We start from the raw sequence: 27,781 nt of genomic DNA on the forward strand, positions 1-27,781 counted from the left end.
GAAGAGACGCATTTGGTGTTTGGGCACCGACAAGGTAGGAAATGTCAGACGTATGGACACACTATGAGTGCAGAATGTACTTACTGAGTCTGATATGCATGTAGTCGACAATGCACCATGTTCATATGCGGCAGTATGAGGCAGAACATCACAATAAGTACTGTTTACAACACTCTGGGCAAGAGCGGGCTGTACCAGGCACTCCAGGAGACCAATGCCCAAGGAGTGTTGGTCCGTGTAGATCAACTTCCTCACATCGGCGATTTGGCTGATGCCTATGCCAAACTTGAAGCTGGTTGTATATTTTGGAGAAGGCGAGTGGGACTATGGATGCGCAATCCAGAGCCAATGCGCCATTGAGAGCCTCTCTAAGCGAGTCGCCTGTATTGTCGTTGGCTGAGCTAACCAGCGTGGGTCGCCAGCATCCGATCGAGGACACTGAACCTATGCCAGACAGCATTGCGTGCATCATGTACACCAGTGGAAGCACAGGAAAGCCAAAGGGTGTCGTCCTGACGCATAGGAATCTGCTCAGCACCCTGTCTGCCATCATAATCATGGTCTTCTCATACAAGATCGACAGCGACATGTACCTATCGTACCTACCCACATCGCACATCCTCGAATACATCATTCAGCTGGCTGCCTTGACCGGCGGGGTTCCCATTGGGTTTGGTACTCCGCACTCGCTGAACTGACGCAATGGTCAGGGGCTGCCGCGGCGACCTAGCCGAGCTCCGGCCCACGTTACTTGCTGGCGTCCCGCAGGTTTGGGATACAATTAGACGCGAAATAATGTACCAGGTGCGCCGGCGCGGTAGGCGGGTCGAAAAGGTGTTTGGGGCATTTGTTTCGCTGAAATGGTATCTGATGCAAAACAGCTTGCCACATTCCTGGCTTGACTGGCTCGTTTTCAACAAGGTCAAGCGTGTGCTAGGCGGCCGCCTACGGTATGCATTATCTGGCGGTTCATCCATATCAAGAGAAACACAAAAGCTCTTGTCGAACGGTTCTCTGTCCACTGCTGCAGGGGTACGGGATGACAGAGTCAAGCGGTGTCATTGCAGTCCAAAGCCCAGAAACCTTTTGCCTCCAGCGGACAGGTGCTGTGGTGCCAAACATGGATATCAAGCTAGTCAGTGTTCCAGAGGCGGAATACTATGCATGCAATGGGGTTGGCGAGATCTGGGTGCGTGGACCAGCTGTCGCCCTCGGCTATTTGTGCCCTGAGAACGTATGCAAGCCAGTATGTGCAACCACAGCTGACGGCTGGTACCGCACTGGTGACATTGCACGGTGGCATGCCGACGGGCAGTTTGAGGTTATTGACCGGATCAAAAACATCCAAAAGCTGGCGAATGGCGAGTACGTTGCTATTGAGAAGCTGGAGGCAGTGTACAAGACATCAATATATGCAGCCAATGTATGTGTCGATGTGCAGCCAGACCAGCGGCAGCCGATGGCAGTCGTCAATCCCCGATCCAAAGACCGTTGTCCAGCTGGGGGAGTCCCTCGGCTTTTCGCCCGACAGCAAGATACATGATCTGTGCAATGATCCGAGGATCCAGGAGCATATATTCAGCTCGTTGCTTGAAGCAGCAGCAGCACACGGGTTCCTTAGAACCGAGACGGTGTTTGGCTGCATCATCGACCCAGACAGTTGGACCCCAGAGAACGGACTCCTGACTGCAGCAGCAAAGCTCCATCGTGCGCGCATTCGGCAGAGGCTTGCGCGGCAAATAGACGCTGCCTACCTCCTGCATAAGCCATCGGTCTAAGCTGTTAGCGAATTTATTGAATGACTATTTCTGCAACTCCTCGTATTCGAAGCCCCCAGGGATGAGATCAGGCACCTTGTTAATGTAGCCGGCCATGAACTCGAGTGAGTCGACTAGACGCGGACCTGGCCGGTTGAAGTAGTAGTGGCCATCGCAAATGACAATACGTGGGACTGCAGCGCGAATCGCCTTCCAGCTATCGCGGCCGCTGATCAGCCCGATCTCCTTGCGGAGCGTGTGCATCTCCAGACCGCATGCGGCAATGATGAGCACATCAGGCTTGGCTTCCAGCAGCTCTTCAGGGGTGACCTTGATCGCACGGTCGCCATGGCGGTGGCCGTTGTCGCCAGTAAAGGCTGGGTTGAGCAATGCAATCCCGCCTGCAATCTCGATCATCTGTGGCATCCAGTGTCCGCCAACAATTATCGGATCAACCCAGTCCATGAACGCAACCCTTGGCTTGGTGTCGGTGCCATGGGCAGCAGCAGTAGTTCTGACCCGTTCGATCCTGTCTTCGAGCGACCTTGCGATACTCTTGGGCCTCTGCCTCGAGACCAGCAGCCTGGCCCACCTCAGTGACATTGTCAAGCATATCTTCCAGACACACGGGGCTCAGATTTAGGACCTGCGGCTGTGGATCCATAGTCTGTGCGATCCTCTCGACAGTCATCAGGTCAATCGAGCACACGCGGCACAGATCCTGTGTCAGAATCACATCAGGCTTTAGCACCTCGATACGATCTCGGTCGACCACATACAGTGTACCGAGCTCCTTCATCTTCTCCTTCACCTGCTTGTCGACGTCTGCCGAGGTGGTGAATTTGGTGATCTGGTCGATAACCGCAGGCAGATGCACAATGTCGCTCGGATAGTCGTCCTCGGAGCTGCGTGCAACCAGCAGCCGCTTGCCGCCAGGAATGCCGCACAGGATTTCGGTCGCTGATGGAAGCAGCGACATTATACGCTTCGCAGTCATGTTGAATGTTGGGAGCTTAGGTTCGGGAGCTTAGGTTCGAGAGGCTTAGGCTGATCAAGTGTGGGGATGTTCTGGCATTTCCCAGCAGCCGGGCAGGTACAGGCCCTGCATATCCTTGGCCCATCACAGGGCTACAACTATGGTTGCTGTCCCGAATTGCACGATCTGTGTGGCTCCGAGTGCGGGCCGTTGCTGGGAATGCGCAAATGGCGTGGATAGCAAAGTAGGCGGGGGATCAGCACTACAGCAGCCTCTATGGGAAGTAAGCACAGCTGGGCTATAAAAAAACCTTGGTTGGGTTGTGCTTCCAGGTGTTCTTTCCCTGTTCGCTTCTCTCCGTCTCGTCTCACGCATTTCATATTTACTCTTCTTTGAACACCCAGATTTCGAAATGGCCATGACGTGGGTCTTCACCGTGCTAGCTGTGGCAGTCCTGGCGCATCTGAGCGGACGCAGCAGCGCCGCTGGCAAGCGCAGTGCCTGGCAGCAGCTGTGCGATGGTCTCTGCACGATTCTGCTGCGCGCACTCCACCTTGCCTTCGCCATCCACCGCTCGTTCCAGGCATGGGTGCACAACTCACTAAACCAGGCGCAGTTTGATGTGCGCGAGCTGTTGGAGGACGACGACACTGACGAGATCGCTGCAAAGCGCGCAAAGCTGGCTGGGCTGTTCGAGTCGCTGCCACAGAAGCCCGAGCACTTTGCCGCCATCATTGCCGAGGAAGACGAGCCCGTCAATTCGGTCGAGACGCTGTGCGCGTGGTGTGTGATGGCCAAGGTTCCGTGCCTGACTGTGTACACCAGAAACGGTAAGCTGCATTTTCTTTTCGTGCTACTGCACCAGCACTCCACATTTGTCCTTTTGTTGGTAAGGAGCGGCGGTCCTACTGATCATCTGCTATTGTTCGTGTAGACGGTTTGAGGACAGTCTTTCGACGACATCGCATACCGCCTGGGCAGCTCCAAGAGCGTGCTGCGCGCTGCCAATGGCCGCGCCGCACGTATCTGTCTCCGCGATGGCGATCGCATCGAGTATATCGGCACTGACGTCGACACAGTGCTGGCGACAGAGCAGCAGTTTGATATTCATGTGTCGCTCTGGTCCCGCAGAAACGGCTTCCCTAGTCTGGTTGGTGTGGCCAGGGACATGTGTCGGCAGGCAGAAATGGGCAGTCTGACACCTAAGGATATTGACGAACAGTATGTCGCGGCACGGCTCAAACACCCGGGCGGATTTGTCCACCCGGATCTGGTTCTGCTGTACGATGAACCTGGTGTGCATCCCAGAGTTCCCGCCCTGGGAGCTGCAGAACTCGGAGGTGTACCAGATCCGAGCGGCAGCCAAGGATCTCGATGATCGCGTTCTACAGAGCGCTCATGGGCTACGGACGTATCGAGCGCCGCTGGGGAAAGTGAGTAGCTCCTCGAGATAGTCGCTGCTGTGCTTCAAATACACCACACTCAGCAACTTCCAGCGAAACCGCAGCTGGTACAAGGAGCTTTAGACTACCCAAATGCAGGCACGTGAGAAAGGGGTTTCGGTGGCCAACCACACTGCGCCAGAGGGCTGTGCGCCAAGACGCCCATCCTCAAGCCAACGTCACAAGTTTTTTTTTTTTTTTCCTTCAGCAGCAGCGAGTATAAGAGTTTTATCCCCAGAACCGGAGAACACAGCTTTCTTCAGGCTTTTTCTCTCCATTTCCCACTTTTACAGACGGAATACACTCTTACATTCATGGCTACTATACAGTATACGGGCGTGTTTGCGCTTTTGATCGCAGAGGTCGTCACCTTCCTTACCCTTATTGTAAGTAGTCAGCCAACTGAATTTGCAGCGCTGCTGTCCGCCTGGCGGTCTTCACAGGCTAATTCTGCCTCTGCCCTTAGATTCCGTTCCCGAACAGGTGGAAGCGCAGTGTGTTCACGTGGGCGTCGCGGTCACCGGTGGTGAAAAAGATCATTTATGGCGTCAAGATAGCGTTTGTCTTTGTCTTTGTCCTGTTCTGCGACGCCGTTGTGCGCCTGAACAAGGTGCGGAAGGACCGCAGCTCGCACCACATCATCGATGACCACGCCCTGTGCCAGTTCAAGGTGCAGCAGTTCTACGCCCAGCGCAACACGTACCTGACCGGCATCACCATGTTCCTGGGCCTAATCCTCGTGTCCACATATGCCCTGATCGGCCAAATGCTCGAGACGGACAACCAGGTCGATTCGCTGCGCAAGGAGGCCACTACCTCCAAGGCCAAGAGCGGCGAGGTTGAGAAGCTCGAGAAGCAGCTGACGGCAGCACTCAAGGAGGTCGAGGAGCTGAAGAGCAAGGACCGCGAACATGGAGACGCTCAAGAAGCAGGCGCAGACGACCCACGACGAGTACATGCGTCTGTCGGACGAGTGCGAGGCCCTGAGGAAGAAGCTGTCGGCGGAAAACGAATCCAAGAAGGACGCGTAACACTTTGTATGTGCAATTTTGCTTCTGTTTATTTGAATGACGACTTTTTCAGATAGCTGCGCAAGCTCAGGCGCTCGAGCCAGCCTAGCGTCTCCTCGTTTGGGCCAACCACGTCCAGTGTGTTTATGACCACTTGCCGCTCGCCCCTGAATTCGCTCAGCCGTCCGTGCACGCGCACAGACGTGCCGAGCTTGTGCGTTTGCCGCAGCTCGGGCTCCTCCTGCTCTTCATGTGACGTAAACCAGACGCAAGCAATCACGCCAGTGCCGTCATCAACTACAAAGGCTCGCTGAGGTCTCTTTTAGCCAACATCCGCTTACGCTTGGACAGCTTCCATTATAATACATACTGTGGTAAACTGTTGTTTTCAGGCCGCTGGCATTTGCAGATACTATGATCCCGAACCAGCTCGACAATCCGCAGCGGGTGCTGGCTGCCAATGAAGAACACGGTGTTGGGACTCGTCGGCGGGCAGTACATGATGCAGGTCACCTACAAACACCTTGGCCGGTGCCCAGAACAGTGGGTCAAGCCCGTAGCTCGACAGGTCCCCAGAATACGTCTTGTTTGCCAGGTTCATCAAGGACAAAAAAAGAAAACTGCATGATCAAACCTGCCGCATCCATCTATACGCCTCACATATACATGCACTTTGAGCCGCGGCTCGATGTTAGGGTATATCACGTATTAACTTGTAGTGTATGGCACGTGAGACTAGCCACGAGGAACAAAGCACACCCAGACGCACAGATAAAAGCCGTATGTGACAGAGATACAGATTGTTTCCACAGTTTATTCTTTACTCAAATACAAACACGTCAAACTCGCGTACCGATGATCACGGTAGTCCATCAATACCGAGGTCACTCGAAAAGTGGAAAGAGCAAAGTCACCACAGCCGACGTCTTGAAGCATAGCCCAACGACTCAGACGAAGGGCATCATGGTTTTGATCGCCCGACTCGTGGCAAGTCAAGCTTTCCTCATTCACTTCGTGGCCATTTGCACATCAAATGGCGTGCTGAACAAAAAAGCGGAAGATCACCTCTCGACATCATTCTAGCAAGTGAAGGGCCTGGCTGGTAAGGTTAGCATCCATATTTTGGTAATCGTCTGTGTCTTCGGATCATAGTGACTATGCACTGATTGCACCATCCTAACATGGTTTCGCTAATCGCGATGGCGATAGCGCTCGGCAAAGCCTGAACTGCCAATAGACGGCAGTCGGAGGGGGTGATCATGAGGGGCTCGGCCACATAGTGCGCACAGATGCTCTCCCATCGCAAATGGCGTAAACTGGCTCCTAGTAATTGCGATCCCAGATATCGATGCAGCCATCTTGACCGAGACAACCCCGGTACTTGGATGATAACAGCACTGCAGATACAGTCTGCATATAAAAGGCGTCTGCTACGGTGCATTTGCCATTGATATTCATCATCAAGTAGGCGCACTTCAAGCTATTGCTATTAATATTCTACAAAAAATGCATCTGCTGTCTCTCATCTCGTTAACCTCGGTCATTGCCACGGTCTCCCTTGCAATCCCTGCAAGCAGATGCCCTGCTAAGCCTACCCATGGCAAGAAGCCCAACTTTGTCGTTTTCTTAACCGACGACCAGGACTATCTGATGCACTCGCTCGACTACCTGCCGTATGTTCAGAAGCGCTTCATCAACGAGGGCACTCAGTTCACGCACTACCACACCACCAGTGCCACTTGCTGTCCGTCGCGCGTGTCGTTCTGGCTCGGCCAGTTTGCCCACAACCACAATGTCACCGACGAAAATCGGCCCCACGGATCGTACTACAAGTTCCAGGACAGCCACTTGGACGACGCCTGGCTGCCGCTGTGGCTGCAGCAGGAGAACTACAAGAACCATTACATTGGCAAGTTTATCAACGGACTCGATGCCAACAACACGGCGGCACCAAAGGGCTGGGAGCACTTTGAGCCTCTGATCTCCCCTGGAATCTACAACTTTACGAACCCCATCTTCTCGCTTAACGGCGGCCCGCTGGAAAAGCACCCAGGCGTATACCAGACCGATCTGATCCTGGAGAAGTCTCTGGCACGTATCGACGACATCGCCAACAGTGACGACCCGTTCCTGTTTGTCATCTCACCGACTGCTCCGCATGATGAGATCCAAGCAAACGGGGACTTTACCCCACCGCGTCCAGCCGAGCGTCATAAGCACTTGTTCCCGGATGCCAAGGTTCCACGCGACCCGAACTTCAACCCGCTGGTGCAGGACAAGGTCGGCTGGGTCAAGGATCTGCCGCTGCTGTCGCCGCTCCAGATCAACGCCATCGACGAGCACTACCGCCAGCGTCTGCGCTCGCTGCAGGCCACTGACGAGCTCGTCGAGGCGGTGTTCAAGAAGCTGGAAGAGAAGAATCTGGTTGACAACACCTACTTTATCTACACCACCGACAACGGCTACCATCTTGGCCACCACCGCATGTTTGCTGGAAAGCAGACTCCGTACGACACTGATGTGCGTATTCCGTTTATCATCCGCGGACCTGGTATCGCCAAGAAGCAGATCAACGACAGCCCAACCACCCACTCGCACTTTGCTGCCACTGTCCTTGACCTCGCCAACATTGAGCGTCCGGACGGACTGGATGCCACGTCGCTGTTTGACCCGAAGAAGACTGAATCGTTTGCCATCGAGTTCTGGAACCGCAACTTTGTTGAGGGTGGTTCCAAGGAGACCCACATCAACAACACATACAAGGCTGTGCGTCTTGTGAGCAAGGACTTCAACATCTACTACTCGGCATGGTGCACACGCGAGCACGAGCTCTACGAGATGAACAGTGACCCGTACCAGCTAGTGAACAAGTACAACCGGACGGATCCCAATTTCCTCAACCGCCTCGATGCCCTGCTTAATGTCTTGCATGACTGCAAGGGTGATGTGTGCCAGCGCCCGTGGAACACGCTGCACAAGGACGGCAAGGTCAAGAGCCTCAAGGATGCGCTCAAGCCCAAGTACGATGAGCACTACAAGGCGCTGCCCAAGTTCCGGTTCCTCGAGTGCAAGGTCTACTACGACCCCGATAACGAGGGCACAGACTGAAAACGCCAGAAATCTAGTATCTTGATGCATTTACTCTAAGCAAAATTTGAAATACCATAGAAGCTCAGCTACATTTCCACATATATGATAGTCGCTAACCTCTAGTTACTCGCGCCCTGGGTAAGGCGGCCTGAGCTGGGGGAGCTGTGAAGCTGAAAGCAGGTGCCCTTGCAAAGCAGTCCTCCACCACGCTGTTGCTCTCCGCTCCACTCTTTTGTGCTCTCTGAAGAACTGCCCACTCCAACCCCCCAAAGAAACTCAAAGCGGTGGGGCAGCGGAGTTAGCTGTCGATTTTGGCGTCCGGGCACAAGCGCTCTTAGGGTAAGCCGTCGTGGTGGCACGTGAATTGAAGATCGGTTTTACTGTGGCAAGGAAATTGCAAGGACGCCGATGCTCCGGCGTAGTGGACGGTCTTATCTTTTTAGAGATATCTAGACGGAGGGCTGGAATCTTTTTTCTAGAGGAGGAATCCATATGCATGGGTTTATATTCACAATCCAGGCAAATTATTGGTTCCCCACGTGGAGCTTTTCGTTAGCTGGCTCAAGTTCCGGACCTGCTCTCATAATATCCTTCGAATTATCTACAGATTGCTTGCATCTCCTGCAGTCCAGCTGTAGGCAAGTTGCCTTAGAGAGAAAATGCGGACAATGCAATTCTGGTGTGGGACACGACGGCAAACTATTGTCTCCTTAAAACCGCGTGGCGCTGCTTTGAAATTATGTTTAGTTTCTTGATTCCTGCCAACTCGCGTTTCGTATTTTTATTCTTTTTTCGCTCACTTTTATAAGCTAGTCGACACTATGGTCAGGGCTCTGCGCATCGATCATCCTGCTGGCACCACAGTGAGTCTTGCCGACGTGCCACTGGGCGAGTGGTACCCGTTCTTTATGCAATGGCAGGTTCCTGTGGTCGTCTCTATTGCGTACACACTCCTGTCGTTCATGTTCAATCCAGCATCTAGCAAGCTGTCGCGTATGGAGGCACAGCGGCAGGAATGTGAAGCAGGATGGTTCATTGAAGCCAAAGAAGTCCATCTTTACGCCGATGACCATGTTCATCTGCTTCCACAACGCGGTTCTGGCTGTGTACTCGGGGTGGACCTTCATGACGGTGTTCCCCAGTATTTGTCCAGAGCATTGTGACCAAGGGCTGGTTTGGTGGTCTCTGTGATATCGACGGATCCATATGGAACTCGGTGCTGTTTACACATATGTACCTGTTCTACCTGTCAAAAGTTCTACGAGCTCATCGATACTGTCATCATTATTGCCAAGGGCCGTCGCGCGTCGCTACTTCAGATATACCACCACGCAGGGCGTTATCATGATCATGTACTATGCCAACTACTACGCGTCATCGGCCGCGGTGTTTATTGTGTGGGAGAACGCCTGGTGTCCATACAGTCATGTACACTTACTATGCACTTACCTGTGCTTGGCATCAACCCGCCGGGCAAGCAGTATCTGACCTCGCTACAAATCTTCCAGTTCCTTTTTGGCCAGAGCTTCGTCGTTGCCTACATGTGCATGTCCAACTGCCAGACACCTGACCAGCAAAAGTGGCTGTATATACTGACGGCCTACCTGCTTCCACTTATCTACCTGTTTGTTCAGTTCTTCCGCTCGACATACAAGCGGCCTGCAGAGAAGAAGAAGGCACAGTAGATCACTATTCAATTTTGTTTACTGCCACGATAGATTCATTCAATAAGGTCTACCGTTTTCAATAGCGAGCTACATGTTGGAGTTTCCATCAGAAAATACCCAAGAAAACTGACTGCCCCAGATCTTGGCAGGGTCAGCATAGCGGCCGCGGCGGGTAATGGCACTGATCTTGGTGAAGTCGTCGCTGGGCAAGTCAATACTCTTAAAGTTGCTTGCAATTCGCTCCTTGCTCAATGGACCGTGGGATGACAGAGTACCCGCGCTTGACACCCCATGCTAACAGAACCTGCGCTGGAGTGGAGTCCAGAGAAGCGGCGATGTCGATAACTGAGGGGTCATTGACAATATTGAGGATATCACCTGCCCCTAGCGGTGAATACGCGGTCATGACAATACCTTTGGACTTGCAAAACCCAACCAGCTCTGGACTGAGGAAGGTACGGGTGTAATTCGACTTGGTTGACGGCTGGGACGACGGACGTGTTGTCCAGCAGACGTTGGAAGGTGCTGGATTGTAAAGTTGGACACCCCAATTGCCCTGACCTTGCCGGTATCCAGTAGTTTCTCCATCGCTTTGTACGTATCAACATAGTCAACCTTGGCATCTATCAGGCTGCCATTCTCGTCCTGCTCTGTCTCGGAGGCGATTGAAAACGGCCAGTGCATGAGGTACAGATCCACATACTCCATGCCCAACGTCTTCCAATGACTCGTCAAGTGCTTTGGAAACGTCTTCGGGCCTGTGGTGCGTGTTCCATAGCTTGGTGGTGACGAATACTTCGGACCTAGGAATGTTGCTGTTACCAATGGCCTCACCAACTTGTGCCTCGGTGCCATACTTTGCTGCAGTGTCGATGTGGCGGTAACCAAGCCTGAGTGCCTCCTCAAGAGCAGGGACAAGCTTTCCACCATCTCTGCTCGATCCAATCCCAACAGCTGGGATTCTGGCGCCTGTGTTGAGAAGCAAGTGCGTATCGGCGTACGTTGAAAGGAGCCATTATTGGGAAAGGATAGGAGGCAAAGTTACACTGCGTATTCAGCTTTGCCCGTCATTGGAAGTGGCCCTTTTACACTCCAAGTCTTTTGTTGCACTACTGCGGCCAGGATACGCTGGATGGCATTTGTCTCGACTGCGTGCGGCGCACACACTATATCGAGCCGCCTTCCCACGGCCTTGCTTGAGTTTTGGCCCATTCAGAATCCAGTGCAGCTCTGCAGAAAGCAACATATCACACGTAACGTGCTGTTGGATCGGTTTTAAACTAGATGCAATACTGTGACACTAGCGAAAGAGAGGGAGAGCAAGCATTAGGCGTATTTTAGATCTTGGCCTCGTTAGAGTTGAAGATCCAGGAGCACGACTTGCCCCAGAATTGAGCTGGTTCGCAGAAGCGCTCACGGCGCTCAATAGCGTTGATCTTAGCAAACTCCTCCTCGGAGATGTCAGCGAGCTGGAAGTTGGCAGCAATACGGTCCTTGTTGACAGACTTGGGCACAACCGAGTAGCCGACGCTTGACACCCCATGCCAGCAGCACCTGGGCGGGGGTGGCGCTGTGCGCCTTGGCAATCTCGTTGATAACCGGGTCGTCGCGCAGGTTGAATTCGGCAGTAGAGCCCAGCGGCGAGTACGCAGTCATGACAATACCCTTGGACTGGCAGAAATCGACCAGTTCGGACTGAGGCAGGTACGGGTGAAGCTCAACCTGGTTGGCAGCCGGGACCACAGACGTGTTCGCAATCAGCCGCTTCAGGTTGGGCACCGAAAAGTTCGATACACCGATAGCCTTGACCTTGCCGGTGTCCAGGAGCTTCTCCATGGCCTTGTAAGGTATCGACGTAGTCAACGTTGGCGTCAACCATATCGCCGCTGGCGTCCTTGTCGTCCATAGAGTTGAAAGCGAACGGGCCAATGGATCAAGTACAGGTCGACGTAGTCGAGACCCAGGTTCTTGAGCGACTCGTCGAGACCCTTGGCGACGTCCTCGGGCTTGTGGAAGGTGTTCCAGAGCTTGGTTGTGACGAACAGCTCAGAGCGCGGCACACCGCTGTTGCGAATGCCCTGCCCGACCTCGGTCTCGTTGCCATAAATCCACGCCCCATCGATGTGGCGGTAGCCGGCCTTGATGGCTTCCTCAACAGCCACAGCAACGAGGCCAGGCTCGGAGCGCCAGGTGCCGAGGCCAACGGCAGGGATCTTGGCGCCAGTGTTGAGCGTGAGAGTCTTGGAGGAGGTAGAGACGGTAGGCATGATGGAGATACTGAGCTGAAGAATGAACGACAGAAAATTGTTGTATAGTCTAGAGTCGATGACGAGACCGTGGGTTTTTTATAGTCGCAAACACCAAGACCAGGAAACGCCCCTTGTCCGCAACACATTTATAAGCAGGCGTCTGCGGGTAAACGCAGCGCGGATCGCTTGACCAGTGGAATGCGAGAGCTAGAGCTGGAGAAAAAACGTGTTTATGGTACGGAAATCGCAAAAGTAAAAATGATGCCATCTAGGTGCGACTTCGGTATTCCATTAATTGCCTTCAGTCCCGCAACTGGCAATACGATGTGGATATCAAAGCAGATTAGATCAGTACCGTTTTCTATTATCGCTCAAGAAATATTTCGAATTTCGCGCATTCCACCTTTTTTGTTCGCTTTCTTCGCTCACAAACCTCCAGCTTTATTGTTCGAATCGGCTGTGGAACTGGCAACACAACAGAGGGGAGGCAACCAACACACACGCAGCACAAAAACATGCCTTTATACGAGCTCATTTGCATTTCGCGGGCAAATCTGGTGCAGGCGAACATGGCCGCGCTTTTGAAGCGGTCGGCCGAGACAGTTCTGGACCGCGGAGGCGCAGTGCGCGGCTTTGTCAACCTGGGACGCGACCAGCCGCTGCCGTACCGGATGAAGCGGCACATGGAGTACCACACGCACGGATCGTTCTGGCTGATGCACTACTACTCCAACCCAAAGACCACCGGAGTGCTGATGAGCCAGCTCAAGCTCGATCCGCGGATCGTCCGGTGCAACGTAGTCAAGGTCACCGACAAGCTGGAGGAGATGGTGGCGCTGCCCGAGAAGACATAGGCTTTTGTGCACTAGAATATCAAAATACACGTATTTCGCCGATTCTGCTGGTGCGCGCTCAGGCGCAGGGAGGAGTCGGGGTGTGTGGATCGCAAATCATGCAATCAAGGGCTGGCATTTTTATCTTTGGCCAGTGCGGATTGTGCGCTTACCGCAATAATTTTTCCTGGCTGAGGTGGTGTCAGCATGGGCTCTGCGGGAGCGGATCCCGTCTGGCTCACGGCTCTTCTTGTCTCCTTACAACACCAGTCCCTCTATTGTTTTCTCCCCTTACAAGTACGTGTGCCAATTTAGCAGCGGTTCGAGCAGTATAACAATATCCCAGGCGCCTTGCTCAATTGCTGAATCCACCTGCAAATCTACTCTTAGGGACCAGCAAACGTTTGTAGAAAAATACCATGGCTTACGCGTCTCCGTCAGCGACAGAAGTATTGGCAGCGCCGACGATTAAGGGCCTGGGTCTGCAGCCCAAGGTCGACCTGGACGAGGAGCTGCATTTCAAGTTCTGGAACCCGATGCATTACTATCGCGCTCTGAACGACCACCGCGAGCGGCTGAACCTGCCGAACCCGGGCCAGTTTGAGTTCCTGAACAGGGAGATCAAGACCACGATGCTGACGAACTTTTGGTTTGAGGGCGGGCGCGCGGATCTGGCCAAGGTTCTGTCGCCCAACTTCCAGGTTCTGCACACGTTCCAGATGGGCTTGCCGGGCCAGCCGTCGAGCTTTGAGTTTGCGGGTGTGTATGCGGACGAGAACACGCTGATGCACGGCAAGATGGATACTGAATTCAACCTGCAGGCGCGCCTGAACCACTCGCTGACGAAGCGGCTGCAGGCGAAGGCACAGGCGCAGGTGATGGCGAACGACTCGCAGTCGATGCTGCAGCTGGAGAGCGAGTACACGGGATCAGGACTTCACCGCCAACGTCAAGGCAATCAACCCGTCGCTGGTGGACGGCACGGGCATCTACCTGGCCAACTACCTGCAGTCGGTGACTCGCAAGCTGAGCTTTGGTGCTGAGCTGCTGTACCAGAGCCCGATGCCCAAGGTGCAGGAGACGAGCATTTCGCTGGCTCTGCGCTACCAGCCGTCGGCTGACCGCGTGTGGGTTGCGCAGACCCAGGGCACCAACATCCTGTCGACGTCGTACTGGCGCAAGATCACAGAAAAGTGCGAGGCTGGCGCCGAGCTGCAGGTCATGAACATGCCGTCGCAGGGCCGCCGCGAGGCAAGCTGCTCCGTCGGCGTCAAGTACGAGTTTGCTGCATCGACCATGCGCGCCATGGCAGATAACATGGGCAAGGTGTCGATGCTTCTTGAAGAGAAGATCGCCCCTGGCTTCTCGTTCCTGATCTCGGGCGAGCTGGATCACCTGAAGGGTGAGAACAAGTTTGGTATCGGACTGAACCTCGAGTCCTAGGCCTGCTTACATTTAGAGATGATGATGTTGCCTTTTTGTGGAAAAAACATTTTACATTGCTGGTGATGGGCTATTAATAGCGGGGGCGGCGGTATCCCTGATTGTGAGCGCCAGTTGCACTTGCTGCGGGCTGGTTCCCCTCTCCCCGCTCTTTGTGGTCCCAAAGACAATAGTGTCGTGTGCATGGCCACATCCACCTTGAGCGCCAGCCAAAGAAAACCTTGCGCGAGCGCCTGCATACTCAGGGGGTGTGTATGGCCCAGGTGCTTTGAGGACCTCGGCGTGATGGCACTTTTGCCTTTTAGCGATCTAAATATACACAGCCTTTGCAGTGTGAAATGCCGGCTGGCAATCATTCCCAACATCCTAAAGACCGCCAGACCGTGCGTGTGATTGGCTCATGGCAACAAAGGCCCTCACAATTTGAAAAGAGCGGCTCTGCGCTCAAGGATTATTTTGGCCACACCAGGCTTTGTTTATGCTGGCGCGCTGTTTTCTCTCCTCTCTTTCTCTCTTGCTTCCACTTGCTTACCTTTTACATTTCCCCTGTATCTCTTGCTTCCACCCTCCCCTTCCCCTACCGTTAGAGAAACGAACCGTGCATTCACCTACATTCGAATTGGTAAGTTGTGTGCTTTGTAACCCCTTGCCCCAATGTCTCATGCATCGAGGCCCTGGTGTAACGACGTCAATGTGCATTCTCGTGTGCTCACTGGCCCATGTCCTGCCAAGAGAGCAAGAGTGAGTACTGAGAATAGGCGCTGCTCACTATTTGGGCCGGCAAGGTCCCACCACCACAGCTGCCTGTATTTCCGCGCGATACAATCGCACCTTGTCTCCTCTTTTTTGCACTTTTTGTCGCTTCCCTCTTTTCTTTCTCTGCTCCTTCCCTTTTCAAACCTCGACTCTAACCCACCCCCTTATCTCTCCTTCTTAGCATTTAACGAAATAACCTACAAATGAAGAGCCTGTTCGCTATCACTACTATCGTCGCCCTTGCTGCTGGTAAGTATCGAGGGGTGATTTCTCCCCTCCCCTCCTGAACCAGGCCGTCGGATGCGCGGGCGCGTTAGTGCTAAATCCAGTTATGACGTAGGTGCGTGCAACAAGGACATCTCTGCCAAGTCGCAGAGCGATATCGACACGATCAACGCGTGCAAAAAGTACGAGGGCAATGTCCTGATTGACGGTGACAACGGTCTCAGCGGTCTCGGTTCGCTGTCGCTGGACACTCTGCAGAAGATTGACGGCGACCTGACCGTCCAGAACATGTATGGCCTGGAGACTGTGTCGCTGGCCAGCCTGTCCTCGGTCAACGCCTTCCGCTTCCTGAACAACACGAAGCTGTACAAGATCGCGGCGCCGAGCCTTTATGATGTCAAGGACTTCCAGGTCATCGTGAACCCGAACCTGAAGACTCTGCAGTACAAGAACGTTACCGATGTCGACAACTTCCAGCTCATCGACACGTACGTCGACCTCCTGGGCAAGTTTGTTGCGGCGGAGCCCAAGAACATCGAGATTCTGTCCAACAGCCAGCTGAAGCAGCTTGACTTTAGCTCGGTCAAGAAGACCTCGGGCTACATCAACATCGCCAACAACGCCAGGGACGCCAACGTGACCTTCTCGGCGCTGACGGAGGTTGCCGGAAACGTGTCGTTCGGTAACGTTGGTTCGCTCGACATCTCGAAGCTGTCGGCTGTCGGCTACGACTTCTCGCTGTACACCAACACCTTCAAGAACATCTCCGTTCCCCTGGAGCAGGCCAAGAAGTCGATCACCATCAACGCCAACAACCAGCTAGTGTCGCTCCAGTTCCCCGAGCTGACCAGCATTGGCTCGTCGCTGAACATCATCAACAACACCAAGTTCCGCAGCATCGACTCGTCGACCTTCCCGCAGCTCAAGACCATCGACGCCGGATCCTTCTACGTCGGCAACATCGACAACATCACCTTCCCCAAGCTGACCAAGATCAAGGGCGTGTTCAACGTCACCGGCTCCGGCGATCTTGACTGCAGCAGCTTCAAGAAGAGCTTTGGCAGCAAGGGCGATGTGAAGTGCAACGTTGTCCGTGACGCTGAGGATGATGAGGGTGGCTCGTCGTCCAAGTCCAAGGGCTCGTCGGGCTCGAAGAACTCGTCCAAGGACTCGTCGGGTGCCTCGCGCTCGACCACTGTCGCTGCCATGCTGAGCGGCGCTGCCTTTGTTGTTGCTGCCTACCTGTAAGCAGCTTCTTTATGTGAACCTTCTCCTTATGAAATCTTTCAAAATATGCCGGCCGCCTTATCTAGTTTCTCTTTTTGACTCTTTCCGCATCCGTTCTCTTCCTAATTCGCCAAAACAGACCTTTAAAAATTATAGCACCGCTTGTGGCATAGAGGAAATTATTTGGAATCTAATGGAGCGGAGAGGCTCTATATGAAATTTACAGTACACTTTTTGTTTTTGGCCCGATGAAAGGCGCGGCGGCAGTGGATGATCAGGACTCCGCTGGCAGTTTGACCACGGCGACCGGTGTCTCGGATACCATCATCAGGTTGGCTGCAAAGTTGTGGGTGCGCATGCCTATCCGGAGCCCCTTCTGCTTGCGCCGCTGCCCGACAATGATGTTGTCGACATTCTCTTCAATCGCCTTATTGCACACCTCCTCGCGCTTTTCGCCGAGCATGGCCAGCGCCCTGCACTGGTACCCGCGGGCCCACAGAGCGTCCAGATACTTCTGCAGCAGCTTGATCGATTTCTCTCTCTCCTCGGCATCGAACATCTGCGCATACGCGGCAATCGACGTGTCGTACCACTTTGTCTTTGTCGACGCCGCCATGGGCCGCACGTTCGCCAGGATCACCATGTCCTTGCGCGGGTCGACATTGTAGGTTTTTAGCGTCCAGTTGATCAGAAAGTCGTTCGGGTTCTCGGTCTCGGTCTCGGAGTCGCTGGCCGACAGCGAGCGACGGACAGGCGTGCCGGCTTCCTCCATTTGCTTCTTGATTTCAGCCTTGTCGGGAGCAAAGGCCTTGAGGAGGATCATGAAGGTGCGCTGGGAGGTGGTGCGGGCTGCTGCTGCAGGGCGGATCGTGCCAGTCGACGAGGGCACGGCAATGGTGTTGGCCGAGGCGAAGCTGAGCGTAGACGAGGTCCGCTGGAGTGGCTGATGGACCATCATGATAAGATGAGATATATGTGTGGGTGATTAGGTGAGAAGCGATAGAGGAATATGTTGCTAGACATTTGGCCAGGGCCATCGGGCGGGCGCGCCCGGCCGTGTCCTTTTATACTTGAAAAATTTTCGCACGGATATCGCGAATCTCGCCACATTAGTCAAAGCCCGCCGCTCCCGTCCCTTCCAGCTCTCTCGACGGGCCACCCTTCACTGAACGTGCGGGCAGAAGGATGGCCGTGGCCAACAGTTTGCCAGGCATATGAGATAGTGGCCTGTTGCCAGCCCCAACGAATTGCACGGCGGTCGCAAGTCCACTGGCTTGAATGGTGCAATTGCAAAAAATCCTTTTTGTTTTTTTTTTTTTTGTTGAACTCGGGGGCGGCGCTGTTTTTAGAATTCCTGTGAAGGCCGCTGCGAGGAACAGCGTCGACCGGCGCGACAGGAGAGCAACGAGCAGCGCAAGGCTGCAGAGACCGGTCGGACTGATCCGGTGCATGGTGATCTGAAGAACAATCACCTGGTTGCAGTTCGCTCCTGAGTCATAAATGCAGAATATGCACGAGCCGCCTGCGCCCAGCTTCTTCTTCTCTCTAGACATTTCGTTCTTTTCCCAAACTACACCCTAATCATGGCCGACACCACTGTATCGCTGACACCGGAGGCGAAGTTTGAGCTTATTTCGCGCAACCTCGACGAGATTCTCGGCGCCGAGGAGCTAAAGAAGACGCTGGCTGAGCGCGACATCAGCCTGTACTGGGGCACAGCACCCACGGGTAAGCCGCACGTCGGCTACTTTGTGCCCATGTCGAAGCTTGCTGATTACCTGCAGGCGGGCTGCCATGTCACGGTCCTGATTGCCGACATCCACGCGTTCCTGGACAACCTGAAGGCGCCGATCGAGCTCGTAAAGTCTCGCGCAAAGTACTACGAGCACCTGGTCAAGGCAATGCTGTCTTCGATCGGCGTGCCCCTGGACAAGCTCAAGTTTGTCGTGGGCAGCAGCTACGAGCTGACGCCCGAGTTCTCGATGGACAACTACCGCCTGGCGTCGATTGTCACCGAGCACGATGCGAAGAAGGCCGGTGCTGAGGTCGTCAAGCAGGTCGATTCGCCGCTGCTCTCTGGTCTGCTGTACCCGGGCATGCAGGCGCTCGACGAGGAGTACCTGAAGGTCGACGCGCAGTTTGGTGGCGTCGACCAGCGCAAGATCTTCACGTTCGCCTGAGAAGTACCTGCCGCAGCTGGGCTACAAGAAGCGCATCCACATGATGAACCCGATGGTTCCTGGTCTGCAGGGCACCAAGATGTCGTCGTCTGACCCCGACTCCAAGATCGATCTTCTTGATGATGCCAAGGCTGTGCAGAAGAAGCTCAAGAAGGCGTTCTGCGAGGAGGGCAACATCGAGAACAACGGCGTGCTGTCGTTTGTGCGCTATGTGCTGTTCCCGATCAGCCACCTGCGTGACGGCAAGGCCGAGTTTGTGATCTCGCGGCCCGAGCAGTACGGCGGCAACTCGACCTACCACGACTTTGAGACGCTGCAGCAGGACTTTGCCGACAAGAAGATCCACCCCGGCGACCTGAAGGCGAGCGTCGCTGCGGCCCTGAACCGTGTGCTGGATCCGATCCGCGAGACCTTTGCGTCCGAGGAGCTCCAGAAGCTGGTGCTCGAGGCGTACCCGCCCCCGCAGGCCAAGTCCAAGCCGGCCAAGCAGAAGAAGAAGCACAACAAGCGCCCGGACCACCTTCCGCCCAAGGAGGCGGCTGAGACCAAGGAGGCGGCGGCAAAGCCGGCTGAGACCAAGGAAGAGCCCTCCGCCTAGATGTGATCGGGGAAGGGTCGCGATAGATTTCTCGCAAGGTCTATTTTTAAAAAAAAAAAATCACTCGAAAAACAGCAGTGACGACTTGTCCGAGAGGAGGGCGCGACGGTCCAGGAATCAGCAGTGTCCGAAACTGACAGCCCGCTAATGCAGGCAAATGCTGCATTTTTCATCAAGTTAGACCAGGGATTGGCAGCACGCAAAATCCACTGGGGACTGCAGCTGCGGGTGGAGGCATCACACTGAAGCAGCAGGCGCTTGATGTGATCGACTTGCTGGCGGGCTGGGCATCTATATTTATAGACCACCAGTCCGAATTGGCGAGCGAGCTTCACCTTTAAAAGAAGCGGTCCGAACGCATGGGTGCAGACCGCATTTGTAGAGAGGCTGCTGAACGACCAGCAACACGAGGTCTCGACATTACCCTCCCTCCCTCCCTCACCTCCCTTCCCACGCAACCAGCAACAAACCGCAGCTCGTTGTTCCAACTCCCCTCACTCGCTCCCTCGCAGCCGGGTCACAAGTGCGAGCGAGCTGCGCGTACACAAACCCCCTCGATTTGCCACACAATCGCCAGCCAACATTTCAAGAGTTACCCGCTCTTTTTGTCTCTTGTCTCTGCTCTATTTTTGTTATTCTACGCTTTCTTCTCTGTTCCGCTTAATTTCTTTCTCCTTGTTGCATTTCGCTCTTTTTATACCTTTTTCGCCCCGTTCCAGTTCCAAAGCAGCAGCTCTTGTCTTCCACTCCTCCCGCTGCACAACGCGCGCACGCACCTGTCTCTTTTAGGTTACACACCTGTTGGAACTCTCACATATGCATATCAGCAGCAGCAGGGGAATACGAGTCCACAGCACAGCACACGCAGCCTGGACAGCAGACAGGAGATCACAGCGGTACAAAGCGCTGCTGGTGGCTCTTGCATTTGTTTGCACAGAACTATTAGGCACAGCGGAGTCTACCCTGCACTGGCCATCGGCCGGAGCGGTCACAGCGCGAACTCGCATGCTTCTCCACCCCTGGTCTACTCAGCGAACAAACGGTCTGGCCCTGCTACTGTACAACGGCACGCCGCTACCCGAGGCGCGCAGTACCTGAAAAAAGTTCCATCGCGGTGGTCGGCAGCCTCAGCGATATCCGAAACAACCATTGTACGTGGTCGGCGGCAAAGCGCGGCACTGGCAATGCTGTCTCTGACTACGTCGCAGAATCGCTGGCACTCAATCTGGCAAACGACTTCACGACGGACAGCATTCAGTGGACGACTGCTGGAATCCGAATCGACGTCGCAGATCCCGCTGGTTGCTGGCCACACGCTGTGCTCTAGCGACGACTCCAATATGCTGATTGTCTTTGGCGGTGATATCCCTGACAGGGCCACGTATGTAGCCCCCCTTTATGTCTACAGCACCGGTATTGATTTGTGGCGGGCAGTCAACGAAACCGGGTTCCCTAAACCACTCGTCAACCATACCACGGTGCTGCAAAAATCCACTGGCGACATGCTGATCTTTGGCGGGTCTGCGTGGTCTGCCAACAGCAATGAACTGCAGATCACGAACTCGACCTTTCGCATGGTCACCAATCCAAGGAGTCATGTTGTTGTGACTGCTAGCCCACTAGTATACTTTTCGGACCTTTCTTCAGGCTCGAAAGGTGCGACGGATGACGACAATAGCAGCTCAGCGACAGGCGACAGGCGACAAAAGCAACGACGGCGGGAAGCAGCCCAACAACCAACAGCAAGGAGACTTCCAGATCAACCGAAGCTTCCCGCTCGGCAAAGGCAACGTCACCAACACCACCAGTCGCGGCCAACAGCGATACTGCTGCCAACCAGTTTGTTGATGTCTCCGTCGACTTCCGCCGGAGGCAAGACAGCTACACGCTGAGTCGGCGCGGGCTGGATGGGCTGAATGTCGGCATCATGTCGTGGATCAACCAGACCCTGCCGAAATCAGTCGCAGGACGCGTTGGGCACACCGCGAGCTTGGTCAGTGATCGCTACATGGTCGTGCTTGGGGGCAGAACCCGCTCGGGAAGCATGGTCGGTCTGGATGTCCTGTATGTGTACGACATGCTGGCCCGCACCTGGACTAGAAGGACATCGTCTGGAGATGCTCCAAAGAAGCGCCAGGCCCACATTGCGGCAGTTGTCAACGACACAATGATCGTTGTTCATGGTGGAACTAACACAAATTCATCGGCGGCCTTCGGCGATATTGCGGTGCTTGATACGCAGACGTGGACCTGGTCTACGCCAAGTGTGACTGGCGCGCCCAGCGGCCGGTACGCACACTCGGCGGTTGCAGCTGGGCCATATGTTCTGGATGATGTTTGGGTATGTCTCTGACGCTGCCAGCGCAGACAAGGGGCTCTACATCCTGGACACAAGCACATGGCAGTTCACCAACCGGTTCAGTGCGGCACGATCTGGCCTGGAGAAGAATCACACCTACTTCAAGGTCTCTGGCTGGACGATTTTCGGTCTGCTCGTGTCGTCGGTTGTTGGGCTGTTTGTGATCCTGATCCTGATGTACATTGCCTACATGCACTACTACAACCGCCACCCGCGGCTTTCTGAATCCGGCGACGGCGAGATTCTCTCTCCAACTACAGAGCTGCGCAGCCTGGGTCGCAAACTTACTGCCAAGCTCGGCACCCAGCGTAGCAAAAAGGCACAGCAGGAACAGCAGAAGCAGAAGGAGGAGCGCGAGCCTCTGGGCACCAAAATGCTACGCAGCAACTTCCGGAGCCACGACCCGCGGCTGTCGGCACAGTCAGGCCCGGCGATCAGTCTGTCGAACGGACGTGCAGTTGGGTATTCGCCGGGCGGCGACGACACCAGCTTGCACATTATGTTTGACCTCAGCCGCGAGTCGAGTTTCGAGCGGGGGCTGCTGCCGCCGCCGGCGCCCACGCTGAACACGTCGCTGACACGTCGCTGAACACGTCGCTGAATCGCTCAGCCGACAGCCGCGAGCTCACGGCCAGTGGCACCCGTCTCAGTCGCCGCGTACACCTGGATAACGTCGAAATGCCCGGTGGCCTGCGCAACCGCGACTTTGTGTCCGGCTTTGCTGGCCTCATCGACGACTCCGTGTCGATTCCGGATTCCGAGAACTTCCGTGGATCTGTAGCCAGCGGCACTAGCGGCACTAGCGATGGGCAGTGGTCGCGGACCGACAACCGCCGGTGGGGACAGCGAGGCGAAGCCGAGGAGCCGCAGGAACCGCCGCAACAAGTCCAAGCATGTGTCGGCCATGCTGCCAAGAATCGTCGGCAGCCGACTGACTCTGCCACCAGAGTCGGCCACCGCGCTGGCACGGTATCGGTTCGAGGAGCTCGAAGAAACCCCTGACGGCGTTATGCCGCCGCCAAAGACTGTGTCAGGATATCCAGGCGACGAGACCCCCCAAGCGAGCATTGCTATGCTGTCTGCTGGTAGGGACAGTGTTTCCGATGCTGCTTTGGCGCCGCCAGTGATGCCTGCCGCCTACCAGGATGCCGGGTCAATGAAGTCGCGCAGCTCGAATGGCAGTGACAGCGACGTGAGAAGCTCGGCTGGGTCACAGGAGCCCTCAATGCGCGATTCAATCGATATATTTGCCGTCATGAACCGGATTAATGGACAGGGGTTTTATGTGGCGAACCCCGACAACAGCTAAAGACAGCAGCCTGGTTATATCTGTAATCTACCTATGTACCTCTCTATGCATAATATTTTTTGTGAACACTAATATTGCAGACATATGTGCAACTATTGTCTTAGCCAGACAGAATACAGAAAGGCGCCTCTCCCCATCGACCGCTGGAGGCACTGTGAACTCGGCCTACAAGGCGTGGGCATGTCGTCATCGGCCAGCACAAGATCGACCGCATTATTATGCCGCTAAATCGGCAGCGGGTGTCTATCCCTCGCCTGCTTATTAGCGAGATCCGCTGGTAAAGCCCCGAGCATAGCGTGGCATCCGCAGGAATGGCAGTAAATAAATGGCTCATTCTCCGCCCTCCCTCGCGTTTAGCTCCACTTGCCTACCCGATTTATTTTCGTTTATCAACTTCTGCACTTGGCAATGGCTGCAATTCCGTTTGGCATTCTCACTGTAAGCGACTCGTGCGCTCAGGGCCTGGCGACCGATACCAGCGGGCCAGCGCTAGCAGCGCTGCTGGAGGCACACAACGGGCTTTATACCAAAGCGCAGTCCCTGCGTCGTCTCCGACAACCCGCAGGACATCGCGGCGTGCGTGGCCCAGTGGAGCGCGCACGCCGAGTGCCGGCTGGTAGTGATCACAGGCGGCACAGGCATGGCGGCGACTGACGTGACGATCAAGGCGGTGCAGCCGCTGTTTGACAAGGAGCTGCCGGCGATGGCCATGGCCATGGTGGTCGGGTCGCTGAAGATCACGCCGTTTGCAGGCGCTGAGCCAGGTTGCTGCCGGAATCATCAAGGAGACGCTGATCCTGGCGCTACCGGGGAGCAAGAAGGCGTCGGTCGAGAACCTGCAGCATGTGCTTCCAGTTCTGAAGGCATGCGATCGAAACCGCGATGGCTAAAGCCGGCACGCGCCATCTGCACACGGCCAAGGGCACGCCGAAGCATCCAGGCAGCCCCCATCATCACGACAAGAAGCGCGATATTGTGACTCACGATAAGCCAGAGAACACCACCAGGATGGTGGCCTGTGGGTGTGGGCGGCGTGACGCTGAGGCACCATCTGGAGTCACAAACGACCTGCAAGGCGGAGTCACGAAACGCGCAAGGCACTCGCCGTACCCAATGATTCCAGTAGATGAAGCCCTGAATCATGTTTTGGAGCATGTGCCACAGCCAAGGCCAGCCAGCGTCCATCTAGCCGCGATCCGCGATGGTATGACTGTTTCCAAGGATGTGGTTGCCGCAGAAGACGTGCCTGGCTACCCAGCATCGATCATGGATGGATATGCGGTTGTTGCTTCCGACGGGCCTGGGGTGTACACGGTCAGAGGTGCTGCCACGGCTGGATCGCAGCTCGGCAAGCTTATGCCCGGAGAGATTATGCGTATTGCCACTGGTGCCCCGGTCCCTGACGGTGCAGATGCCGTGGTCATGGTGGAGGATACGCGGCTGCTAGAGACCACTGATGACGGCTCAGAGGAGCTCAAGGTCGAGATCCTCGAGTCCGGCAGAGTCCAGACCGGCCAGCATATCCGGCCTGTTGGATATGACACGCAGAAGGGCAGTGTGGTGACCAGAGCTGGCACTCGTATTACCACAGCAGGCGGAGAGATCGGGGCACTGGCAGCCTCGGGCAATACTGCCTTTGAATGTATACGGATTCCCTAGAATTGCAGTTATGTCGACGGGCGATGAAGTTGTTGACACACTCCAGGCGAATGCAGGAATGCAGCTAGCGCGCGGTCAGATCCGCGATAGCAACCGCCCTGCGCTGTTGGCGGCGCTGCGAGCTGTGGGGTGCGATCCGGTTGATCCTGGGCGTGGTGCAAGACAGCCCCGATAAGCTAGCAAAGTCTATTAAGGCTGCGCTGGAGACGTGTGACGGGATCATCACCACTGGCGGTGTCAGCATGGGAGAGCGGGACTGGCTCAAGCCTGTGGTGGAGCAGAAACTAAACGGCAAGATCATCTTTGGCCGCGTAATGATGAAGCCGTCGAAGCCGACCACCTTTGTTGCTCTGCCCGAGGGGAAGTTCATGTTTGCGCTGCCAGGAAACCCAGCCTCGGCACTTGTCGCCTTCCATATGTTTGCTGCACCGGCCATTCGCAAGCTCGCAGGCCATGTAGTCAATGCATCAGTGGATGACAATGTGGTTAGTATTCTTCCGGCCGAATGTCAAGGCGCACTTTGTCGGCGATTCCCTTGCGCTGGACCGTGGACGGCCAGAGTTTATGCGTGGACGGCTGGTGTGGCAAAAGGGCTCCAGCAAGTGGACTGTTGAAGCGGCCGATCGGCATCAGCAGAGTAGTCGCATGGCGAGCATGCAGGGTGCTAACGCGCTGATAGCGCTGCCCATCGGAACTGCTGACAAGCCCACAGTCAGCAACAACGAACTGGTCGATGTCATCGTCATTGGCGATGTTTTGTTTATCTAATTTAGTCGCTGAGTCCTAGTTTTTGATTTGTGGTACCACATACTGATTCACACGAGTCAAGTAGCGACTGACTGAACAGCATTGCGTGAATGTATTGCCAATTGAATCCCAAGGACACTTGCGATTACTTGCATATCTGGAAACATATCGTTTAATCAAAGGCTTCCACGGTGGCAATAGCCATATTAAAATAGGCATTACCTTGCCCTACTCTCTGTTTGCAATCACCAACGGCCTTTTCACATCCACCGCATCATGTTACCACACAACACCAGCAGTGCAACACTTCATATCTTTGTGAATATTCCGTCGTTGTTGACGAATTAGCATTTTGGCCTACTTGATGATATGTATTGGTTAAATGATAGTTTAGTTTTGCGCAGCAGGTGTTGCCGAATTCCTTCCTTCGCCGTGATACTCTCGCCGCTCCCTGGCATAGCGGTCCTTGTCGTTCTTCGCTAGTCTCTCCCATGGAGCCCGCTCAGAGTCAGTCAGACATTTCCACTTTTTGGCAATGATCTTTGTCTGCTGGCCAATGCTCATTTCGCTGAGCTGATCGGCTAGACGCGGGCGCTCAGTAGTCAGAAAATAGAGAAACGCAGACATTGGGTGCTTGGGTGCATCCGGATCCTTCTTGCTCTTTTTTCGCGCACGCTTTGGTGGACTTGACACACGCAGTCGCGACCTGGACATGCCAGCTTGCGCTGATGCTGGGTCGCTGGGCTGGATTCTCGCTGCTGATAGATGCCAAGTCAGTGGTGCGCTGGATGCCAGATAGCGTTGATTCCAGCACGGAAACGTCAGGGCTGGAGAATGTAGTGGCTGAAAAACGGCTGGCTTGGTCTGTCATGAGTCAAGGAGGCTGGGTCTGCTGACATCGTGTTTAGATCGCTGAAATTTGTCAGCGAGCGAGAGTTGTGCTAGAGAAGGGTCGATTGATCAGCGTGTCGATCTGGTCACCAAAAATGCTACTGGTGCTGGCGGTGTTGAGAGACTCGAGGTTTGCGGACATTTGGTTCTCATGGTAGGCAGGCTGGGATGTCATGGGAGTATGGTGTGTACGTAGGCAAACTCGAAGGAGGTCTCGGCAGATTATAGGGCATGTGCACTGAATCTTGGAATGCATCGTTAGTTAGGCTGAAGCCAGATTGCTGCCACCTGTCCTCCCCTACAATGGTTAAGGAACATGAGTGATTGAAGGGAAAACTGCGCAGTACCTGCTGCTAGAACATTAACATGTTGCTTGCTTTACGCCTTACCTGTAGCTTTGCCACTAACCTCTTCGCCCAGCTGCTTTCCAAACTGGTCAGCATCTTGGTAGCCTTGGTTGATATGCTGGTGGTCGAACTTGAACATCTGACTACTGGCCATATCGGACTCTGAATGCGCCAGCGACGAGATATCGTTACTCAGTTGAAACGGGTCTGCACCCATGCTGGCTAGTGCTGCTACATTTCCATGGCTGTGGATGTCTTCCTGAGGGGTCTGAGGGAACTGGGTCTGCGGTGTGTGGTGGCTTTGACTTGGATTTGGTGTATGTGGCGAATATGGTGAGCGCAGCCCATGACCCATGTATGTTTGCTGTTGCTGTTGCTGTTTGTTGCTGCTGATGTTGTTGCTGCTGCTGCTGCTGATATCCAAACGGGCTGGGCGGATGCATGTGGCCTTGATGTTCTGTAGGCACCATGCCATTGTCAATTATCTCCAAAGGCGGCGGAGCATGACCTTGCGACGGGTGGTGTGTTAAAATTGGTGGTGGTGGCGGAGGAGGTGGCGGCGGGTGGCCAAGGCTCATATTCAGGCTCTGCTGATTAAGCTGCTGTTGGAGCTTTAGACTGAGTTCTGCACGCCTAGCATTGTAATCGTCGCGAAGTTGTTTCGCCTCGGCACGGTATTTCTCCTTTTCTTCCTCAGCCAGATTTGCCCATTCGCGCGCCAGAATCGTGCTCTGCTGCGTTGTGTTAAGATCAGGGTGGGTCTGGCGCAGTTGCACGCGGCGCTCGGCTGAGTAGAGCAGAAACGAGTTCATGGGCTTTTTCAATGGAGCCACGTAGTCAATTGGCTGCCGGATATGGTACCATTTGGTGCTCGCATGTGGCATGGGTGGCATTGACATCCGATCCTCGTACATCATGCGCTGATCAGGAATCCCAGACATGTTATACATCATTCCGTATGGGCGAGCATTAGGTAGCAGCGACGTCATGGCTTGGGGCGTCCCTGGCGGACCGCT

The 27,781-nt window shown here is 54.8% G+C and overlaps 17 protein-coding genes across 17 annotated transcripts; 11 read left to right on the forward strand and 6 right to left on the reverse strand.

Moving 5' to 3' along the window:
- The first annotated feature begins 813 nt into the window (after positions 1–813).
- Positions 814–1,797, forward strand: DL89DRAFT_269090 (acetyl-CoA synthetase-like protein). Its single transcript, XM_040888150.1, is given in 3 exon segments — positions 814–1,009; positions 1,047–1,468; positions 1,488–1,797. 3 exon segments carry the CDS (start codon positions 871–873, stop codon positions 1,776–1,778), a joined length of 852 nt encoding a protein of 283 aa, XP_040741751.1. The 5' UTR covers positions 814–870; the 3' UTR covers positions 1,779–1,797.
- DL89DRAFT_324071 (helical backbone metal receptor) lies at positions 1,780–2,736 on the reverse strand (the record flags this gene model as incomplete). The annotated part of the gene is made up of 2 exons (XM_040891433.1): positions 1,780–2,237; positions 2,302–2,736. 2 exons carry the CDS (start codon positions 2,734–2,736, stop codon positions 1,803–1,805), a joined length of 870 nt encoding a protein of 289 aa, XP_040741752.1. The 3' UTR covers positions 1,780–1,802.
- Positions 2,737–3,066: 330 nt separating this feature from the next.
- On the forward strand, positions 3,067–4,376 carry DL89DRAFT_269091 (uncharacterized protein). Its single transcript, XM_040888151.1, has 3 exons — positions 3,067–3,563; positions 3,678–4,030; positions 4,059–4,376. Exons 1-3 carry the CDS (start codon positions 3,146–3,148, stop codon positions 4,185–4,187), a joined length of 900 nt encoding a protein of 299 aa, XP_040741753.1. The 5' UTR covers positions 3,067–3,145; the 3' UTR covers positions 4,188–4,376.
- Positions 4,377–4,489: 113 nt separating this feature from the next.
- DL89DRAFT_225482 (B-cell receptor-associated 31-like protein) lies at positions 4,490–5,206 on the forward strand (the record flags this gene model as incomplete). The annotated part of the gene is made up of 3 exons (XM_040884755.1): positions 4,490–4,561; positions 4,642–5,013; positions 5,093–5,206. The coding sequence occupies 3 exons, from the start codon at positions 4,490–4,492 to the stop codon at positions 5,204–5,206; spliced, it is 558 nt and encodes a 185-aa protein (XP_040741754.1).
- Positions 5,207–5,234: 28 nt separating this feature from the next.
- On the reverse strand, positions 5,235–5,786 carry DL89DRAFT_294447 (uncharacterized protein; the record flags this gene model as incomplete). The annotated part of the gene is made up of 3 exons (XM_040890512.1): positions 5,235–5,482; positions 5,599–5,666; positions 5,707–5,786. The coding sequence occupies 3 exons, from the start codon at positions 5,784–5,786 to the stop codon at positions 5,235–5,237; spliced, it is 396 nt and encodes a 131-aa protein (XP_040741755.1).
- Positions 5,787–6,691: 905 nt separating this feature from the next.
- Positions 6,692–8,727, forward strand: DL89DRAFT_302901 (alkaline phosphatase-like protein; the record flags this gene model as incomplete). Its single annotated transcript, XM_040890859.1, has 1 exon — positions 6,692–8,727. One exon carries the CDS (start codon positions 6,692–6,694, stop codon positions 8,291–8,293), a length of 1,602 nt encoding a protein of 533 aa, XP_040741756.1. The 3' UTR covers positions 8,294–8,727.
- A 369-nt stretch (positions 8,728–9,096) lies between these two features.
- Positions 9,097–9,960, forward strand: DL89DRAFT_294449 (uncharacterized protein; the record flags this gene model as incomplete). The annotated part of the gene is made up of 5 exons (XM_040890513.1): positions 9,097–9,263; positions 9,289–9,406; positions 9,444–9,523; positions 9,571–9,703; positions 9,754–9,960. 5 exons carry the CDS (start codon positions 9,097–9,099, stop codon positions 9,958–9,960), a joined length of 705 nt encoding a protein of 234 aa, XP_040741757.1.
- On the reverse strand, positions 9,743–10,909 carry DL89DRAFT_269093 (Aldo/keto reductase; the record flags this gene model as incomplete). Its single annotated transcript, XM_040888152.1, is given in 5 exon segments — positions 9,743–10,189; positions 10,218–10,381; positions 10,416–10,467; positions 10,487–10,659; positions 10,691–10,909. Coding segments are annotated over 5 exon segments (768 nt in total), but the record flags the coding sequence as incomplete, so codon positions are not given.
- Positions 10,910–11,211: 302 nt separating this feature from the next.
- Positions 11,212–12,425, reverse strand: DL89DRAFT_269094 (reductase-like protein). Its single transcript, XM_040888153.1, has 4 exons — positions 11,865–12,425; positions 11,807–11,836; positions 11,479–11,781; positions 11,212–11,447 (listed from the first exon to the last, which is right to left on the reverse strand). The coding sequence occupies exons 1-4, from the start codon at positions 12,207–12,209 to the stop codon at positions 11,280–11,282; spliced, it is 846 nt and encodes a 281-aa protein (XP_040741759.1). The 5' UTR covers positions 12,210–12,425; the 3' UTR covers positions 11,212–11,279.
- A 281-nt stretch (positions 12,426–12,706) lies between these two features.
- DL89DRAFT_294452 (30S ribosomal protein S6) lies at positions 12,707–13,045 on the forward strand (the record flags this gene model as incomplete). Its single annotated transcript, XM_040890514.1, has 1 exon — positions 12,707–13,045. One exon carries the CDS (start codon positions 12,707–12,709, stop codon positions 13,043–13,045), a length of 339 nt encoding a protein of 112 aa, XP_040741760.1.
- A 770-nt stretch (positions 13,046–13,815) lies between these two features.
- On the forward strand, positions 13,816–14,535 carry DL89DRAFT_269095 (uncharacterized protein). Its single transcript, XM_040888154.1, is given in 2 exon segments — positions 13,816–13,919; positions 13,939–14,535. The coding sequence occupies 2 exon segments, from the start codon at positions 13,822–13,824 to the stop codon at positions 14,465–14,467; spliced, it is 627 nt and encodes a 208-aa protein (XP_040741761.1). The 5' UTR covers positions 13,816–13,821; the 3' UTR covers positions 14,468–14,535.
- A 566-nt stretch (positions 14,536–15,101) lies between these two features.
- On the forward strand, positions 15,102–16,851 carry DL89DRAFT_269096 (uncharacterized protein). Its single transcript, XM_040888155.1, has one exon. The coding sequence runs from the start codon at positions 15,524–15,526 to the stop codon at positions 16,694–16,696; it is 1,173 nt and encodes a 390-aa protein (XP_040741762.1). The 5' UTR covers positions 15,102–15,523; the 3' UTR covers positions 16,697–16,851.
- A 98-nt stretch (positions 16,852–16,949) lies between these two features.
- On the reverse strand, positions 16,950–18,228 carry DL89DRAFT_294455 (uncharacterized protein; the record flags this gene model as incomplete). Its single annotated transcript, XM_040890515.1, has 2 exons — positions 16,950–17,589; positions 18,053–18,228. The coding sequence occupies 2 exons, from the start codon at positions 18,226–18,228 to the stop codon at positions 16,950–16,952; spliced, it is 816 nt and encodes a 271-aa protein (XP_040741763.1).
- Positions 18,229–18,258: 30 nt separating this feature from the next.
- DL89DRAFT_302941 (tyrosyl-tRNA synthetase) lies at positions 18,259–19,527 on the forward strand (the record flags this gene model as incomplete). The annotated part of the gene is made up of 2 exons (XM_040890860.1): positions 18,259–18,822; positions 18,857–19,527. 2 exons carry the CDS (start codon positions 18,259–18,261, stop codon positions 19,451–19,453), a joined length of 1,161 nt encoding a protein of 386 aa, XP_040741764.1. The 3' UTR covers positions 19,454–19,527.
- Positions 19,528–20,637: 1,110 nt separating this feature from the next.
- DL89DRAFT_294457 (uncharacterized protein) lies at positions 20,638–23,121 on the forward strand (the record flags this gene model as incomplete). Its single annotated transcript, XM_040890516.1, has 7 exons — positions 20,638–20,654; positions 20,712–21,030; positions 21,140–21,244; positions 21,294–21,719; positions 21,766–22,393; positions 22,423–22,648; positions 22,683–23,121. The coding sequence occupies 7 exons, from the start codon at positions 20,638–20,640 to the stop codon at positions 23,119–23,121; spliced, it is 2,160 nt and encodes a 719-aa protein (XP_040741765.1).
- A 370-nt stretch (positions 23,122–23,491) lies between these two features.
- On the forward strand, positions 23,492–25,660 carry DL89DRAFT_269098 (uncharacterized protein). Its single transcript, XM_040888156.1, has 7 exons — positions 23,492–23,657; positions 23,716–23,839; positions 23,874–23,944; positions 23,985–24,763; positions 24,789–24,909; positions 24,947–25,265; positions 25,294–25,660. The coding sequence occupies exons 1-7, from the start codon at positions 23,530–23,532 to the stop codon at positions 25,546–25,548; spliced, it is 1,797 nt and encodes a 598-aa protein (XP_040741766.1). The 5' UTR covers positions 23,492–23,529; the 3' UTR covers positions 25,549–25,660.
- Positions 25,661–25,883: 223 nt separating this feature from the next.
- DL89DRAFT_269099 (HMG-box) lies at positions 25,884–27,695 on the reverse strand. Its single transcript, XM_040888157.1, has 5 exons — positions 27,192–27,695; positions 26,808–27,151; positions 26,611–26,716; positions 26,380–26,439; positions 25,884–26,278 (listed from the first exon to the last, which is right to left on the reverse strand). The coding sequence occupies exons 1-5, from the start codon at positions 27,677–27,679 to the stop codon at positions 25,918–25,920; spliced, it is 1,359 nt and encodes a 452-aa protein (XP_040741767.1). The 5' UTR covers positions 27,680–27,695; the 3' UTR covers positions 25,884–25,917.
- Between the last annotated feature and the right edge of the window lie 86 nt (positions 27,696–27,781).

The sequence above is a fragment of the Linderina pennispora genome (assembly GCF_002104995.1).
Source record: "Linderina pennispora strain ATCC 12442 chromosome Unknown DL89scaffold_11, whole genome shotgun sequence".
In the NCBI taxonomy this organism is placed as follows: Eukaryota; Fungi; Kickxellomycota; class Kickxellomycetes; order Kickxellales; family Kickxellaceae; genus Linderina; species Linderina pennispora.